Below are 18670 nucleotides of genomic sequence, written 5' to 3'. Positions count from 1 at the left end.
TTTTACCATATCATTATTCAATAGGCTTCGTCTCTTTGGACGTAAAAACGAACGTAAAATTTGTTTTATGTTGTAGAAATGAACAGTAACCGCTCTTTCATGCAATATATAATGATTCGACATTTATACATCTCTGCTTAAGTGTAAGGATTTGGGGACAAGGATGACTGAACATTTTGGGTTAGAATCTTCGTGTGGGCAAATCGCGAACCACCTGGAATTGAGGGCGATTGGAGAAGGCTCGAACTTCGTCTTTTCTCCCTTATCAATCCATGTCGCCCTCAGCTTAGTCGCTACCGGATCAAATGGGCCTACATTGGAGTAGATACTTTCATTTCTGGGATCTAAAAGCATCGACCATCTCAACTCGCTCTCTTCTCTACTCATTTACTCGGTCCATGGATCCAGAATCGGAGGACCTCGTCTCTCTTTCGTCAATGGTGTCTGGGTCGAGAAGACTCACACTCTGAAATGCAATTTCGAGGTGATCATGAATTCAATCTACAGAGCAAAAGCTGCTTTTGCTGATTTTCAGAACAAGGTGAGACTTTTCACTTCTTTTTTTCTTCTATTTGTTTCTCTCTTTTTTCGTGGGAACTGAAGAATTTGGATCGCCCCAACAATGTGGGCTCGACTGTATTTATGGGCCGCCCACCATATAAATTCTCAGAAGGAGAAGCTTAGGAACGCGTATTTAAATCTCCATGAATTTTGATCTTCCCAAACAGCAGCTAAAACCCAGCAAAATATTCAGATTTCACAAAAAAATGTGAAACCACTGATTACTAAGCTTTTGGAGTAATTGGTTGTTTCATGGTATCAGAGCTATTGCCTCAAGTTCAAAACCCAACAACTCCTTGATATTAAAAATTTATGCATTCCTCCCCTCTGTGAAACAACTAGTTACGCTAAAAGCATAAGCTGTTAAGAGTTGGTGTTATTCTATAATTTATGCTTTAACACTCACCCTCATGTGTGGCCCCTCTATTGGGTTGACAGTACACTTAGACTTTTAATATCAAGGAGTTGTTGGGTTTTGAATACTTCACGGATTTTCAATATCAAGGAGTTGTTGGGTTTTGAACCTAAGACCTCTCCTAAGGCAAGAGCTCCGATGCCATGTGAAACAACCAATTACTCGAAAAGCTTTAGTTGTTAGAGTTGGTGTTATTTAATCATTTATAACTCTCTCTCTCTCTCTCTCTAACCCGGAATTTATCAATCTCTCCTTCTCTTTGGATATGAATCGTTTGCTTTTCCGTTCTGAAGCCTGATGAAGTAAGAAAGGAAGTAAATTCATGGGTTGAAAAGGACACCAACGGACTCATCAAAGATCTTCTTCCATGTGGGTCTGTGGATCACACAGCCAAGCTAATTCTTGCAAATGCGCTCTACTTCAAAGGAGCATGGAATGAGGAGTTTCATAGATCTGAAACCAAGGACTCCGAATTCTATCTTCTTGATGGAAGCTCTATTCAGGTGCCCTTCATGACTAGCAAAAAAGTTCAATTCCTCCCCGATATTGATGGCTTCGAAGTCCTCAGACTCCCCTACAAGCAAGGCGAAGATCAGGGATGCTTTTCCATGTACTTGTTTCTTCCTTATGAGAGAGATGGGCTACAAGATCTGATAGAGGAAATGGGTTCTGATTCAAGTTTCTTAGATAAGCATCTCCCGTACAGACATGTCGAAATTGGGAAACTCATGATCCCAAGGTTCAAATTGTCATTTGGATTTGAAGCCTCTCTGGTGTTCTCAAAGACATGGGACTGCATTTGCCTTTCTCAGAAAAAGAAGCAGAGCTTACAGAGATGGTTATGGGTTCTTCTCATGGTGGTAACCTTTATGTTTCGAGTGTTCACCACAAATCTTATGTTGTAGTTAATGAGGAGGGAACTGAAGCTGCTGCCACTACTGCAGTTTCAGTATTAGATTGTAGTAGTTATAATTATTGGCCGCGCATGGACTTTGTAGCTGATCATCCGTTTGTGTTTATGATTAGAGAAGATGAGCGGAGTCGTCTTGTTTATGGGGCATGTTCTCAATCCCTTGTCTGCAAATTAGTTTTAAGTTCTTTCTAGGACTTTCTGATCTATGTGAGATTGTTCTGCAAATGAACTGATGAAACATTTGTTAGATAAATAAATGGATATGGAAATGATTTCCACATCCTGTTGTTTCAGTTACGGCACTCCTGCCTCCATTCTACCTTTCTAATTAGATGATGATAGTATATGCTGCGTACCTGTCAAGTCCAGTATTTTGGGGAAAAAGTACAGTGGGGTCACTTCATAGGATGATCGAAACCGTTTATTTGTTGGGTCATAAAGTAAATAGGATGTACCCCATAGATCATCTCCATAGGATGATCCTAACCCTCTGTTCTATAGCAGTCTGTTTAATGTTCAGTTCCTCTATTGATGGGAGGGTTAGGATCATCCTATGGAAAAGTTCTACTGTGGATAGCGATCCCCGGAGTGCCAATATGCTCGAAATCAGTTCCTTAGCAGGTAATCGTAGGAGGGCTGGTGATAATTTTCCAATAGATCATCAATTTTATCAATAATTCTACATGAATACTAGTATGTACAACGATTTTGGTCACTTCATCAAGATTCTTTCTTCTTTTCTGCCACCTCTGTGATCAGTTTGATTCTATGATTCCATGAATGAATTCTTAAATTCCGAATTGGGTGCTCGATTGATCAGTTCCAATTGACTTATCTTGGGCTTCCGTTGTGTGTGGAACACCACCAATTCTAATCTTAAGCCGACGATAGCCTGAACAGAGATCGATCTTCGAAAAGAATTGATCGCCCTGAAGCTAATCAAATAGATCATCTATCTTTGGCAGTGGTTGTTGAGTTCTCGAGGTAATCACGGCGGTGTCGAGTGTAATAAGAATCACTTCATGATTTTCGTTACAAATCGGTACTCAAAATGCGAAGGCTGATTTTGAGTTCAAGATTGATTATTTAACTAAAAATTAAATGCAATTTGGAGTCTAGTGATTACTTTTGGACTCAAAATCCAAACGAACCTATCTTTCGACAATAATGCCATGTAGTAGTAGAGAAACTAGTACTTGTATCTTTGTTAAAGGATGTTCTAGTAAATTGGGCTACAAACAGCACCAAGTCATACATTGTGTACCACACAGGTGCCATGCTAGCTACAATGGTGCTACAATCAAGCTTTAATAGAGACCCGACCAATTCAATGCTGAGGACTCCATATGAAATTTGGAAGGGTAGGAGGCCCTCATTGATTCATCTGAGGATATGGGGTTGTCCGGGCCTCTCTCTCTCCATCTCTCTCTCCTTTAAATAACTTATCTTTTTGCACCAAAAAGAATAACTACTATTAAATCCCAATGAAGTAAAATCTCAATAGAATTTCACGGTATGGAATTTTGGTTTGGGACACCCAACAACAGCACTGCCCACACATTTTCATGTCTTGAACTCGCGAAATACGTGGGATTGAGTGATGTTGGAAAAGGCTCTAATTTTGTTTTCTCTCCATTATCAATCCATGTTGCCCTCAGCTTAGTCGCTTCCGGATCTAATGGGCCTACTTTGGATCAGATACTCTCGTTTCTGGGATCCGAAAACATTGATCATCTTAACTCGCTCTCCTCTCTACTCATCGACTCGGTCCATGGATCCAGAATCGGAGGACCTCGTCTCTCTTTTGTTAATGGGGTCTGGATCGACAAGACTCTTACTCTCAGACCCAATTTCATGGAGATCGTGAATTCAGTCTACAGAGCAAAAGCTGATTCTGTTGATTTTCAGAACAAGGTGAGATTCTTTTACTGTTTAATTCAATTGTCCCTTTCGTATAGATTCGATTGTTTAATTCTAAGAAGGGGGTGTTCCTCCGATCCGAATGTTAGAGGGTTGATCCTAACCCTCTATAGATCGGAGGGTTACGATCAACCTATAGAAATAATTTTTGGGGCACAACCCATCTAATGGACAGTTTGAATCATCCTATGGTGCGAGCCATACCTACCGTACTTTTAATAAAGTGAGGAGTGCCCTCGTCAAAACCACAGTAGTGCTAATAATTTGTTTTCCTCTTATAGAGGGACTGAATATTAGATTGTTGATCCTAACCCTCCGATCTATAGAGGGTTAAGATCAACTTATGGAAATGATTTTTGGGGCACAACCTATTTAGGATGTGGCCCATCTAATTGACGGTTTGGATCATCCTACGGTGCGGGCCATTCCGCATTTTTTAATAATGTGAGGAGTGCGATCATCAAAATAAGGTAGTGGTAATATCATTTTCCTCCATTATTAATGTCTTGACAAATAACCAAAATACACTCATTTGTATAAGGGGATTTGCTAGGGACTTGGAAATGGGTGGATCCAGAATAAGACTTGGGTTCATATCCGTTCGGAGGAAGTTGCTCCAGGACCCTTTCTAACAGTGTAATAGCAAGGGGTGTGGAAATATCAAATCCTTTTGAAAATAAAAAGTGGCCATGGATTTGATATTTCCACACCCCCTGCTATTAGAGCGTACTGGAGGAACTTCCTCCAAACTGTTCTGAAGCCAAGTTTTGTTCGTGGATCCAGGCCTTTTTGACACCTTTCCTATGCGTTAGCTTTAATAGTGGTATTTACACTCCCATGTTTTGATATGTACCCCCCTTTTTATCTTGAAACATGATATCCCCCCTTCCCTGTTTTGGTAATGGTGCTACTCTCTTTTATTAAACACTTTCTTAATTTATGGCAATTCTAACAACATTTAAACAAGGGGCCTTAATTTGTTCTCATTGACTATTGTCAATGAAGTAAAAGGAGTTTATGTATCAAAACAAGCTGGTAATCCCCACCAAAAATTGCCTAAGACAACAGACTTTTGGGAATCAACCTCCCTTCCCTTCTCTTTCTATTTTCTTTTTGTTTATTTCCGTTACGGCCGATTAGGCACACCAACGATTTGCGAAAGGTTTGAACACAATCAGTATAGAGATAAAGAAAATATGCAAAGAATATGAAAAGTTGAATACTATCCGTCACTGAAACAGACCTTCCTTTCTCCTCTTTCGATATGAATTGTTTGCTTTTGCTGTTGTTCATAATGATGTTGTTGTGAAGCCTGATGAAGTGAGAAAGGAATTGAACACATGGGTTGAAAAGGACACCAATGGACTCATCAAAGATCTTCTTCCTTGTGGGTCTGTTGATGACACTGCCAAGCTTATTTTTGCAAATGCACTCTACTTTAAAGGAGCATGGGATGAACAATTTGATAGATCCAAAACCAAGGACTCCAAGTTCTATCTTCTTGACGGAAGCTCTATTCAGGTGCCATTCATGACTAGTAAGAAAGATCAGTTCCTTTCCTCTTTTAATGGCTTCAAAGTCTTCAGACTCCCCTACATTCGAGGCGAAGATCAGAGACACTTTTCCATTTACTTGTTTCTTCCTGAAAAGAGAGATGGGCTACAAGATCTGATAGAGAAAATGTGTTCTGATTCGGGTTTCTTAGATAACCATCTTCCGCACAGACGCGTTGAAATTGGGAAACTCATGATCCCAAGGTTCAAAATCTCATTTGGGTTTGAAGCTTCTGATGTTCTCAAAGACATGGGATTGAAATTGCCTTTCTCAGAAATAGAAGCAGAGCTTACTGAGATGATTGTGGGTTCTTCTCCTATTGGTAACCTTCATGTTTCGAGTGTTCATCACAGGTCTCTTGTTGAAGTTAATGAGGGAGGAACTGAAGCAGCTGCTTCTACTGCGATTTTAGCAGTTGCTTTATGTGCTTTTATTCGTGATGAGCCGCCCATGGACTTCGTAGCTGATCATCCGTTTGTGTTTATGATTAGAGAAGATCTGAGTAGGGTTGTCTTGTTTATGGGGCATGTTCTTAATCCCTTGTCTGCAGATTAGTTTGGAGTTCTTTCTCAGACTTCATGGTCAATGTGAGATTGCTCTGCAAATCAACTGTTGAAACATTTGTAGGATTAATAAATCAAGGGATATGATTTCAGCGCTCAAGTGTTTTGATAAACATGCGCTCCACTTGTTTGTCGTGTAGTATTTAAAGGGATGTCAGAGGATATTACGGTTCTCAAAAATCTCTTAAAACCCTTTAAATACTACACGACAAACAAGTGGAGCGCATGTTTATCAAAACACTTGAGCACAGAAATCATTTCCCTAAATTAATGGACAAATGATATATTGGCACTCCTGTAACGATACTTCTTTGATTCTGCATGTCTAATTAGGTGATGATACTGTTATAAACTTTAGGTGCTAAATAGCCCACAATGATGACATGTTAATTGTCCAAACATTAAAGCCACACTTTTTTTTGTGTGTATTAACAATATGCAATGTTTGTCGAAGTTTTAAAAAGAAAAAGAAAAAAAGAAACAAGCCACAAGAAGCACACCGAGGATTTATATTGTCCAACCAAGATGCCTTCATCCACAAGTGACAACATGATCTTCAGTTAGGGGTGCAACTCGGGTTGGATTGGGTTGAGGCCAACCTAACCCAACCCGACCCGAGCCTCGGGTTGAAGATGGTCAACCCTAGCCCAACCCGCCTCTAAATCACTCAACCCTAACCTAACCCATCTACTCGAAATCGGGTCAGGTTGGTTCGGGTTCACCTTGGGCAAAATAGAAAATTACAATAACCCAAAGAAAAATATGATAAAATTAGGGGACGAAGGTTGGGTTCGGGTTGGGTTGGCGAGGCCTCCACCCTAACCCAACCCGAAATTAAATCGGGTTGGCCTTTCCCAACCCTAACCCAAGGAATTGCCAACCCAACCCGAGCCAAAATCAGGTTGAACATACCCAAGTTACACCCCTATCTTTAGTGTAAAGTGTATGCAATGTTATCATTGCAAGTCACATCAATCAAAATGTCTGAAAGAGCTGACGAGTCAGACAATGGTTGCAATTAAGGCAGTGGCAGTAATGCAGGGTGGAGGCACTTGCAAAATCCCTTTTATTCAATTGTTATGTTTTTCCAGATCAGTCTTATTATCAACAAAGTTAGAAACCACCCCGCCCGACCAATGCATGCAAAGTGTAAAGTAGTCCGCCCCCCTCCCCCGAGTGTAAATTCCTGTCCCCACGCCTGCAGTAATGGATGAAGGATAAAAGTAGACGAAGATGATTAATGAGAGGAGGGGCTACACTCAACATATGGAAGTGATTCTTAGTTATCGCTCTCATATTTTAGTCTATTTTTACTCTCATATTTTAGTCTATTTTTACTAAATTTAACTGATTTTTGTGAAATGACCAGTTACTCCAAAAGCTTAAGCTGTTGGAGAAGGTGTTATTTATACTTTTGTACTAGTTTATTTATTTGGTCTAAATTTAGCTTAAACACTTATCGTAAGATAATTTGGGGACAATATAAAGTTGATGTTGGTAATTTTAACTGATTTTTGTGAAACGAGTCATGGCTAAACAAAGAGAAGGGTAAAAAAAATTTACTTTTTGGCCCATGCAGGTCTCGAACCTGCGACCTTCGCGTTATTAGCACGACGCTCTAACCAACTGAGCTAATAGGCCATTTTTGACAAATGAAAGCATTAACAATAGATTTATAAAAATTATTGACTTTTATAAATTTTTTGGTATCCGCACGACGCTATTTTTACACTGCAGACTCTAATTTAAGACATCTGCACTAACAAAGTTTTAATAATTGCACAAACACGGCTTGTGTTTTCTTTTTTCAATCGGCTTCGGGAACCACAACATAATATCCTTTGCCAGTTCTTTAAATAATAAAAGACAAGTTGAGTTGGTGCAGTTATCAAAACATGGTAGTGCCAGCATCTGTAGGCCTTTTTAATGACAAAACTGTCCCTCGTGGCTGAACCAGTGATTTGAATTTGAAATGAAATACCGCCATGAAAAGAGGAATTCTACTTGCCCCAAAGACCACAAAGACTCTTCCTTCTTTCTCCTCAATCTCTTCCCAAACCCAAGACCCAGAGGAAAAATGCATCAATTTACTGAAATCCACCACTCATATTCATCAATTCAACCAAATCCTCGCATTTTCCTTCACAAATGGACTCAGAAACTCCAGCTTTTTAGCCACCAAATTTGTCGATTTTTGCAGCTCTGCTCACGATATGCGCCTTGCATCTTTAATCTTTCGCCAAATTCATCACCCAAGTTCCTTTGTTTGGACGGCTTTGATAAGGGGTTTTGCCCAAAACGGCCCTTATAACCATTCCTTACTCGCTTTTGAGCAAATGCATTTCAGTGGTACTTTCCCTAACCACCTCACATACCCTTTTGTTTTCAAGGCTTGTGGTAATTTGATGGCCATTTTAGAAGGGAAGCAGATTCAAACCCATGTTTTAAAAACAGGTTTTTTGTCTGATATTTATGTTGGGAACGCTCTGCTTGATTTTTATGTAAAGTGCAGGTGTATTGAAGATGCATGCCTAGTGTATGATGAAATGTCCCAACGGGATATCGTCTCACATACCTCAATTATTTCTGGGTTTTTCGGTGTAGGAGATTTGGGGTCGGCTCAATCGGTTTTCGATGAGGTTAAAGAAGTGGATGTTGTTTTGTGGAGTGCAATGATAGCAGGGTACGCTCAGAATGGAGCTCCAAATGAAGCTTTGGAATTGTTCGAACAAATGCAGAGTTTGGGGGTGAAACCGAATTCAGTTACGATGGTGAGTGTGGTTTCGGCGTGCACTCAATTAGGAGATTTTGATAAGGGGAAATGGGTTCATGATTTCATGGTTGGGAAAGGTATGGAGATGAATATGATTTTGTATACTTCTTTGTTGGATATGTATATTAGAGGTGAATTTGTAGATGAGGCTCGCAAACTATTCGATAGAATGCCACAAAGAGATGTTGTGTGCTGGAATTCTTTGATTAATGGCTATGCAAAGAATGGCTATGCTGCCGAGGCGTTGGAAGTCTTCAGAGAGATGAAAGATACTGGCATAGAGCCTAATGAAGTCATGTATTTAAGTGTTCTTTCATCGTGTGCTCAACTTGGAGCACTTGAGAAAGGGAAGGAAATCGAACACTTGGTTAAGAGGATTGGAATTGATTCTGATTTATTGATAGGAACCGCCCTTTTGGATATGTATGCGAAATGTGGAAGCCTTGTAGATGCAGGTCGAGTTTTCGATAAACTCCATCCTAGGGATGTTGTTGCATGGAGTGCTATAATAAATGGCTATGCCATGAATGGCCGTTGCAAAGAAGCGATTTCTCTGTTTGGACGAATGTTGAAGGCAGGCATTCGGCCAAATGAGGTCACCTATATTGGTATATTGATAGCTTGTTCTCATGGCGGTCTAGTCCGTGAAGGATACATGTTTTTTAATTCAATGATTGAGGATTTTTGCATTGAACCTAGAATGGAAAGCTATGCTTGTATGGTTGACATCCTTGGCCGAGCAGGACTAATTCATGAGGCTAAGAAGTTTATAGATAACATGCCGATTGAACCTGGTCCCAGTGTTTGGGGATCTTTGTTGGGTGCTTCTGCAACCCACAAAAACATCGAGATTGGCGAGTATGCTGCTCAACATCTTGATGAATTGGAACCAAAGGACGATGGGAATTATGTGCTTCTATCAAATATATATGCAGCCACAAGTAGATGGGATGATGTACATAATATAAGAACAACGATGAGATGCAATGGGACTCAAAAAACCCCTGGATGCAGTTGGATAGAGATTGGGGAGAAGATCCATGAATTTCTTGTGGGTGATAGGACAAATCCTCTGTGTCCTCAAGTATATGAGATCTTGGATAACTTAACTGAGCAATTAAGATTGGTAGGAAACTTTCCTCCTCATGAAAGTCTTTTGAGAATTTGAGCTAATTATGCGTCTGAATTTGTCTATTTCATTGGTTTTCTATACTAAGATCTTGGATAATTTACCTGATCAATCCAGATTATTTAGAAATTCTCCTGATGGAAGTCTTTTCTTTTTTTTTGAGCTAATTATGCATCTAAGCTGGTCCTTTTCATTGGCTTATGGGTTAAAATATCAAAGGAGTTACATACAGAACAGGGGAAATGTTAAGGAATTGGAAGGCGGGTTATATGGGAAAGGAAGATACCGGCAAAAATCACTCCTAAATAGGAGGCTCCACTGGCGGGATGGATGAAGCTGAATTTTGACGGTAGTTCTATTGGTAATCCCGGCAGGGCTGGGATTGGTGGATTAATCCATGATGATCAAGGAAGAACGGTGATGTCCTACTCAGGCCCGATTGGAATATGTGATGCAAACGAGGCGCAGAAATAAGAGCGCTGCTATTCGGTATCAAATGGTATTCATCTAATTCCTCTAGTCCTTTGATCATCGAAGGGGATTCGTCTAATGTGATTACATGGGCTACGGAAGGATCAAAGGGATCCTGGCGGCTTTAGAATTATATTGCGGAAGTGAAAGATCTAGTACGGAGGATCCGGCCTAAGATTAATCATAGAAGGCATTCAGCTAACGAAACAGCGGATGACTTGGCTAAAAAGGGTGTCTTGTTAGACTCCATGCAAGTTACACTCTCAGAGAATTTAAGGGGGGAGGGGATTCGGTAACCATAACATTTTGTAATGTAACTCCAACTGTATCGCCTTCAGGCTCCTGTATTTGATTCCTGGATGGGGGACATCTTGTCCCCTGCTCGGATCATTTTTGGTCAACAAAGTCATCTTTCAAAAAAAAAAAAAATTCATTGCCTTTCTGTATTATCGTTCTGCTAAATGCACCAAAGGCTAATATGGCCATTTTTCAATAGCTATTATAGATTATAATATGGTCTATTTGAAGCTAACTACAAATTGCAATAGCTCGAGGGTGCACAAAGAGTGGTATAAGAGAAAGAGAACATTTTTGGTGCCAATTGAGCAAGTGATGTTTGGGGTTCCACATGAAAGCAACGATCCCACATTGGAAAAGTAAAGTGATGTGGAATGGCTTATAAGGACATGGGCACCCTCCCCTTAATGGCTAGCTTTTAAGGGTACCACTTGTTATAAATTTAGGCTCTCAAACAGCCCATAACGATGACCTGTTAACAATCTCAATACAAAAGTGTCTTTTCGGTTTTGTGTGTTAACAATATGCAACATTTGTTAAACTAGATTTGCAAGAACAAAAATAAACAAAGTGCAAGATAATCACAAATAAAGCACACCAGATAATCAGATATACATGGTTCACCATGGTATGTGGCTACATCTACAGAAGAAGACTTCCAAACTCCAAAGTATGTGGATAGTAAAAAGATAACAAGAACCTCTCACCAGATTATACAAGCCACAAAGTTTCATCGAGATCAAATATTTGAGAAAAAATTGAAGAAGAAATTAAGAAAAGCAAGAAATACACAAATCTGTCCAGAAACTCAGAGCCGTTGGAATTTTGGAGAATTTGATGAATTCCATTGAAACAAAAGTGATGTCAGATGTTAAAAGATGTAGAAATCAGCTTGCAAACCCTCCCCCTCCATTAAAGATACACCAGAAACATTATCCTTGCAACAAAAAAATTCTCTATTAAAATGAAGAACTTTCTTAACATAAGGAAACAAAAATTTCAAAGCACATATAAGTTAGCTAAAGATTGACCTGGCAAACGGGTAACCCGTGCGGGTACGGATACCGGCGGGTACGGGTAAGAAATACCCGCACGGGTACGGGTAGCCTTTCATGAACCCTGAACCCACCCGGGCGGGTACGGGTATACCTGGCAAATTTAAAGAAGAAATTATATATATATTTCCGAAAAGAAATTATATGATGAATGGGTGTATGAACACATAAAGGTGGTACGATGGATGTACAAGCCTTGATATTTAATCCAACAGCAGCTTCTTAACAAGTCAGCGGATGTTGGATCAAATATCAAGGATGGGATGATGAGTACATGTTTATACGGCCATTCATCATACAATTTTTCATTTACTTTAACAAATGTTTGTTTTCGGACAACCAAAGATACCAATCACATGATTTGATTGCTTTGACTTGTTTTGTTGGCCCACCCACATAGTCTATTTTTTAGTGTTTAGGCCTTAAGAATAAAAAGTTGAAAACCGAATGGCGGGTAACCCGCGGGCACCAACGCCCGACCCAGACCCACCCGCGGGTCACGGGTATGGGTTGGGTGCGGGCATTTTTTTTCGCGGGTATTGAAATTGGTACCCATACCCCTGCGGGCCAGGTGTACCCGCGGGTACGGGTCCCATTTTGCCGCGTCTAGTTAAAGAGCACTGCTAGCAAAATGGAATCCTTTTGGAAAAAAAAAGGACAGGATCCTCTGTTGTGACACATGCGCAAAAAGACAAGAGGGTTGGAATCCCCACCAAACGCTAAGAACACCATGGAAAATGACCAGATCGTCTGTCTATTTCCACCTTGGTCTTTATTTTCCAAACAAAGTTCCATTTTCAAAGTGTTTTTCTAAGTTAAACGAAGCTTACTTAATCCTTGAACTGCCTAACTGCCTTGTTAAAATCAAGGCAACTTTAATAAAAACCAAAGGTACCCAAAAATGCCCAAAAGAGTTGCCCCAAAGAAGTGTTCACCGCCTTCAAGAGATTAAGGTGTGGGAGCAGCCTTTGCATTTCAGCCTAAAATAAAGTCATTTGTACTGAAATATCTGAAAATGATGAAGTATGAACTTTTGAGTTTGACTAGATTCCATTTTTCACTCACGTAGAGAGATGAAATCTGTGGGTGCAGGGACATTTTAAAAGTTAAATGTAATTTGTGGGTAAGTTTGCGATTTAATTGCACCTCAAATCCACTTAGATTGCAAGTTCAGACACAGCTGCACCCACAATTAAATTAGATTACACACCCAAACTAGTCCATAAGGTTGCAAATTTCCATCGACCTATGTTTCTTTGTATGTAAAATGGACGTAAAACAAATTTTACGTCCATTTTAAGTGAAAAATGGTTCTAATACACGGATTTTATGTCGAAAGAAACAGAGCCTAGGTTTCAAAATTTTCAATCCAATGTGTATGTAATTTTGAAATAGATGGTCCAAAGTACTGAATAACAATGCAATTGATTTTCCAACACCCATGAGGTCCAAAGTACTGAATAACAATGCAATTGATTTTCCAACACCCATGATATTCGGATGGGTAATGGATGGCTCTCTATTACTTGTTCTCAAGTTTCTCTACGCCGAAACCAACTTATGTAAGTCCCACAAAAAAGGTCCAATTTTAGAAGGAAATAAAGAAAAATTCCACTTATTTCCATGTAAATTGAGTTAGCCAAATGCTAAAAAACTCATTTTTCAAGGAAATGAATTTCCATGAAAACTTTTACCCTAGCCTAAGCTTTGTTCAACTCAACTACTACCAAGGTTTAAAAATCCGGTTTAGGTAACCGTTTTGGACCCCACCAAAAACCCAAATTTCGGTCCGAAATTTGGTAATTTGGTTCCAAATTCCAGACCCAAATTTCAAATTTTCAGACCCAAATTCTGAAATTTCGGACCTAAATTTTGTATCACTCTTTTTTTTTAATAAATAATGTTATTAAACGGTAATTTCGGTCCGAAATTTGGTAAAGGGCGAAAAATGGAATTTCAGACAATTCCGGTTTCGGTCCCCACAGGTATCCGAAATTTCGGATTTCGGTCGAAATTTTAAACCATGACTACTCAATAGCTACCCAAAAAAAAAACTCTACTACTTAAAAGAGAACGGAACAGAAAATGAGCATTGGGGCAAAAAGGGAAAGAGATAGTGGCGTTAGGAGAAAAGAAAACTGTAGACGTAGAATCCGCTTCAAATATCTATTCTTTTCCAAAATCAGCGTAAGCATTGAATAGCAATCCAGGTCATTTGTGCAATGCAGAACTGCCAAAACAGCACTTAAGCAGTGTGACCAAAATGCCCTTGGCATAGGTTTTTATAACTTCATGCATCTTACATAAACTAAGGGATGCTAAACTCGGGCGCCCCACATAAATAAGATGAAAGAGTGCTCCCATTGGTTGAAAATCACCAAAGTGCTTTATTGCCTTTGATTTTTACATTTTGAGTGCTATTATAAAGGCAATGTGGTGACTTTCAACCAATGGGGGCAACCTTGAGTTTAGCATTCCTCTAATTTTTCTCTCTTTCTTTTCTAAGGTAAAGGATATACTCATGAGATTTTATATTGTGTAAGCCCCTATAGGCCCTTATAAAGAAATGATATTTTCACCGCCTTTGTTTGTCTTTTCCTTAAAACAAAGATTAAAAGTTAAAACAAACCAAAGTGGTGTAATGCAGCCATTTTTAGGATAAGACAAACAAGAGGGTTGGAAAAAGCAGACATTTTTAGGATAAGATGATAGAGAGTGGAGGAAAATGGAGGGGCGGGTAGAAATATCATTTCCCTGTACTTATTTTTTATTGGCACTACATGTATTGATAATGGGCTTTAACTCACCTTCTTTTTATTCTTTAACCAGCTGTCAAAAGCTATAACAATTCCCAAAAAAGCTCTTAGAAACCAATTGAAAAGGAAACGACAAAACATGATAGTGCCAATATCAGTAGCCTTTAAAAAGTTGCAGGATGCTTATTTATAACCTCCTCCACAAAAGGCAATGTCTTTCTCATGACAGAGAAAGTGTAGTCACATGACTCACATGGGTTTCTCTTCTACAGTTCTCATAACCATTCTCCCAAAAACCCCACTTTTTCCCTTTAAAACTACAACTTAGAGAGAGACAGAGACAGAGACAGAGATGGAACCACCTCCTTCTCAAATGATTTCTAGCAAAGACTACCAGTCAGATGATATACAGGATAAGGTAATCAATAGATGGTGAGCATCTTAACCTTTGCTCATATGTTTTGTTATTTCTGATCTATTTTTCCCTTCTGTTCTGTAATTTTTTCTTTACATATTTTTTTTTGCAGCTGTTCCTGTTTGTATGACTGTTCAGAGAACTGCCTTGATTTCTTCTGTTGTTCCTTCATCTTTTAAACTTCATTTTTTAGTTGTATGGCTCTCAAGAATCAAAAGAAAAGAAATAGTGGAAAACCATGATATTAAAAAAGTTAGATGATCTTTCTTAGCATTTTTATTTAATCTCTTCTTCTCTCTTTTGTTGATCACTCGCCTCTGGTCTGTCGTAGTTAGCCCAGATTATCTGGACCATCTATATGCTTTACCCTACTTATTATGGTACAAAAAATCACACTGATCAGACAATCCTAGCCTTCTGATCATTACGGCAGATGAACCAAAAAGAGTACAGAAATTATTCAGACCACCAATGGCCTGTAATTGATCTAACGGTTCAACGATCCATATTCCACAAGAATTGTGCATTGAAGCAATGGTAACGATTGATCTGATGTGTATTTTTGTGCATGATGATGGATGGTCGGGATCATCCAACCATACATCCGCGTGAATGGTTGAGATGATCTAGACAATGATGGCAGACAATTTGTGTGTGGACTACAAAGGATTCTTTTCTTATGATTTTTATATTGAAAAAACAAAGATATGGTGGGGGGAGCATATATGCAGCCTTAAAAAAATCCAAAAGGTGGGCTTATCATAATCAGTGTTTCAAAACTTTGATGAGGTCAATTTTTTATTAACTCTAGCGAGTCAAAGGAGTTTTGAATGATTTGATAGGGAAAACACTTGGACTTTCATGACAACTCGGCTAAGTAAGCAATCATTGACTCAGGCGAGTCAACAATCGACTCGAGAAGTTTCCAAAGAGTGTCCATGATTTCTGTATCCACACTACACCACCAATTATAAACTGATTTAGTGAACTGATTTGACTATTTGGTATCAGGATAGGAACCTGAGAATGAAATTATTTTGTGGAGACATGCTCTTGCACTTAGAAATTATAACCGTTGGTTTTACTTATTGTTTATGGATGATTATATTCATTCCTCATGGATATTTCCAATCCACCTGATAAGTGATGTTGCATCATGTTTTTTTTTTTTTTTTTTTTTTTTTTTTGAATGGTGTGATGTTGCATCATGTTTTAAAATTAAAACCGTTAGGCACTGATCAAGAATTCACTATCTCAAAAGACTATGATAGCGGAGGAGAGTATACTAGGTGACCATTTAGATCCATTTTATCTGAGAATTTGGGATCAAGCACTTGATAATTTGCCCCATACATTCAACAAAATGGCATTGCTGAACACAAACACCATCACATTATTGAAATGTGATTGTCCTTATGAGATCACGCCCATCTCCCACAATGATTTTGGATAGAAGCCTTTCGACAAGCATCCACAGTATTAATTGGCTCACAACTCTTAAAGAGAAACTCTCCTAATGAAGCCTTATTTGGTCATTCTCTTGAGTACAACCACCTTCGGACGTTCGCTAACGCCTGTGACTGCTTTTGGTCCCATACAAGTCCAAACTAGACCCTTAGACTCGACCACACATTTTTGTTTGTTATGGTCATTTCACGTCATGTAGTTTTTGATGAAACAACTTTTTCCCTTTGCTAGACTTCACAATGACACTCCACCCTCACTATTGACCACAGTCACTATACTTCACAGACAATTTCAACCCCCTCCATCTTCAACCACACCTCCGCTCGCCATTATCTCTATTGTCTCTCCTCCGGCTACCAATTGTGATTCGTATTCCCTCTTCTTCCACTTTTACAGTCATTCCCTATTCTCTTGAACCCGTCCACTCACCCTCTCTTGTTACCACTTTACATCTTTTACCTTCATTATATAATACCCATCCTCTGATTATTAGCCTAAAATATGGTTTTTGAAAACCAAAATCTTTGCTTACTACCAAGCATCCTCTCTTATACCTTTCTAAGTTTCCCACAGTGAATAATCCAACATGCTTCTCTGAGGCCTCGAAATATGAATCTTAGTGCCTTGCTATGAACGAAGAGTTCAATGCACCTCTTCAAAATGGAACTTGGTCTCTTATCCAAACCCCTCTACACATCAATCTTTCTGGATTCAAGTGGGTTTTAAAAACAAACTTAAAGTTGATGGCTCCTTGGAATGTCACAAGGCTCGGCCTGGTGCCAAATGCTTTCACCAACAACATGGCATTGATTTTCTAGAGACCTTTAGCCTGGTCGTGAAAGCTCCTACCATAAGATTGGTACTTGCTCTATCCTGCTCTCCTCACTAGCCAATTCGACAACTTGACATTAGCAATGCCTTCTTACAATCTTACATGCCTCCCATAAACGAGATCGTCTAAATGCAACAACCTTCAGATTACTTGATTCGGCTGCCCTCACTTTGGTTGTTGGTTGCGCAAGGCCCTTGTAGTCTTAAACAGGCTCATTGTGCATGGTTTCAACGATTCAGTTCGATCCTTGAAGAACAAGGTGACTCCAATAGTTGCAGTGATACATTTCTTTTCTTTAAACACAACTCAATGGGTTCCATTCTTTTATTGGTCTGTGTTAATGATATTTTCCTCACTAGCAGCAATGCTTAATGGAATTACAGATTTGTATTTTTTTAGGCATTGCAGTTTCTAGGACTGTAGCCTCCTTGTCTATGTCACAATCCAAGTATGCTCTCGAACTACTTCAAAGGTCAGGAATCTCACATGCTTATAAGCTTCTTTCTACACCATCTGCTACTGGTTCTAAACTATCAATGTTTGATGGTGACCCTGTCTCTAGTCTCTAACATTACTACATATCACAGCATGTTGACATGGCCTGAATTTTCATACGCAGTTAGTCAAATTTGCCTAAACGGCACACTTAAATCTCTCATCGACTTTTCAAGCATATTCTAATTTATTCATTTGTGCCTACCACAATGGTCCATACTGGCGGTTGTGTGTTCTTCAGATCTAATTTGATTCTTTGGTGCTCTAAGAAACAACCGAATGTGTCTCATTCCAATGCAAAAGCAGAGTATTGTGTATTGGCCTCTACCATGAGTGATATTTGTTGGATTCAGTCTTTGATTCGGGATGTTTTGTATTTTCATTTATGCATTACCACATATTTATTGTGATAACACTGGTAGATGATCTCCATGTTTCTTTATATCCTACTAGGTCCTTTGTATAGCTAACTAGGACTCTATGGATACACATTGTATCCTATTTTTTATGTGGTTATTTTTATCTCATTACTAGTTGTCATTGCATTTAGTGCTGATCTATCTTCATCGAGATATCATATATAAAACAAGCACTCTGCAACTGTGATTAGTAAGCAGTACTCTTAGCAAATCTGGATGCATTTTCTCCTACCCTTAAACCTTCTATGAGGACTGGGTTTTTCTGGATCAGATTGTAATCTTCACTTATTAAGAAAAAATAAACTAAAATCAATTATCAAGGCAAAAAGTTTAATGTAAACATGAAGGCCAATTTATCATTCAAAAAAAAAAAAAAAAACATGAAGGCTAATTTTGGATTCTTAACTGGTAAGAAAGAGCGTGGTTTTAGAAACGGCGAGCATTACTTCCCAATACCAATAACAAAGGCCTACAGCACATTCACTCAAGATACTTTCTCAGTCCAAATCTAAAACCCAGTTCAGAAATTTTCACCAAAATTACTTACATTGACTGTGCTAAACTTTGCCAATGAAATAGCAAATCATTTTGCTTTACAAAAATGGCATAAATCACTGTCAGAACCCTGAATTCTA

General features: G+C 38.9%; 1 protein-coding gene, 1 long non-coding RNA gene, 1 other non-coding gene and 2 pseudogenes across 4 annotated transcripts; 4 read left to right on the top strand and 1 right to left on the bottom strand.

Annotated features, from left to right (window-relative positions):
* Positions 1-163: 163 nt before the first annotated feature.
* LOC143875634 (serpin-ZXA-like) lies at positions 164-2064 on the top strand (annotated as a pseudogene). Its single transcript, XR_013250161.1, has 2 exons — positions 164-541; positions 1270-2064. The product of XR_013250161.1 is annotated as a serpin-ZXA-like (transcript).
* A 1180-nt stretch (positions 2065-3244) lies between these two features.
* Positions 3245-6080, top strand: LOC143875835 (serpin-ZX-like). The gene is made up of 2 exons (XM_077377424.1): positions 3245-3803; positions 5121-6080. The coding sequence occupies exons 1-2, from the start codon at positions 3405-3407 to the stop codon at positions 5916-5918; spliced, it is 1197 nt and encodes a 398-aa protein (XP_077233539.1). The 5' UTR covers positions 3245-3404; the 3' UTR covers positions 5919-6080.
* A 1413-nt stretch (positions 6081-7493) lies between these two features.
* Positions 7494-7567, bottom strand: TRNAI-AAU (transfer RNA isoleucine (anticodon AAU)). Its single transcript has one exon. It is a non-coding gene; the product is annotated as a tRNA-Ile (tRNA).
* A 306-nt stretch (positions 7568-7873) lies between these two features.
* On the top strand, positions 7874-11055 carry LOC143875834 (pentatricopeptide repeat-containing protein At1g08070, chloroplastic pseudogene; annotated as a pseudogene).
* Positions 11056-14492: 3437 nt separating this feature from the next.
* On the top strand, positions 14493-15106 carry LOC143876289 (uncharacterized). Its single transcript, XR_013250346.1, has 2 exons — positions 14493-14839; positions 14935-15106. It is a non-coding gene; the product is annotated as an uncharacterized LOC143876289 (long non-coding RNA).
* The last annotated feature ends 3564 nt before the right edge of the window (positions 15107-18670 follow it).

The sequence above is a fragment of the Tasmannia lanceolata genome, unplaced genomic scaffold (genome assembly GCF_043159265.1).
Source record: "Tasmannia lanceolata isolate RefF3 unplaced genomic scaffold, GAP_Taslan_0.1 ptg000004l, whole genome shotgun sequence".
Classification (NCBI taxonomy): Eukaryota; Viridiplantae; Streptophyta; class Magnoliopsida; order Canellales; family Winteraceae; genus Tasmannia; species Tasmannia lanceolata.
This window is presented reverse-complemented; position numbering and strand designations above follow the sequence as displayed.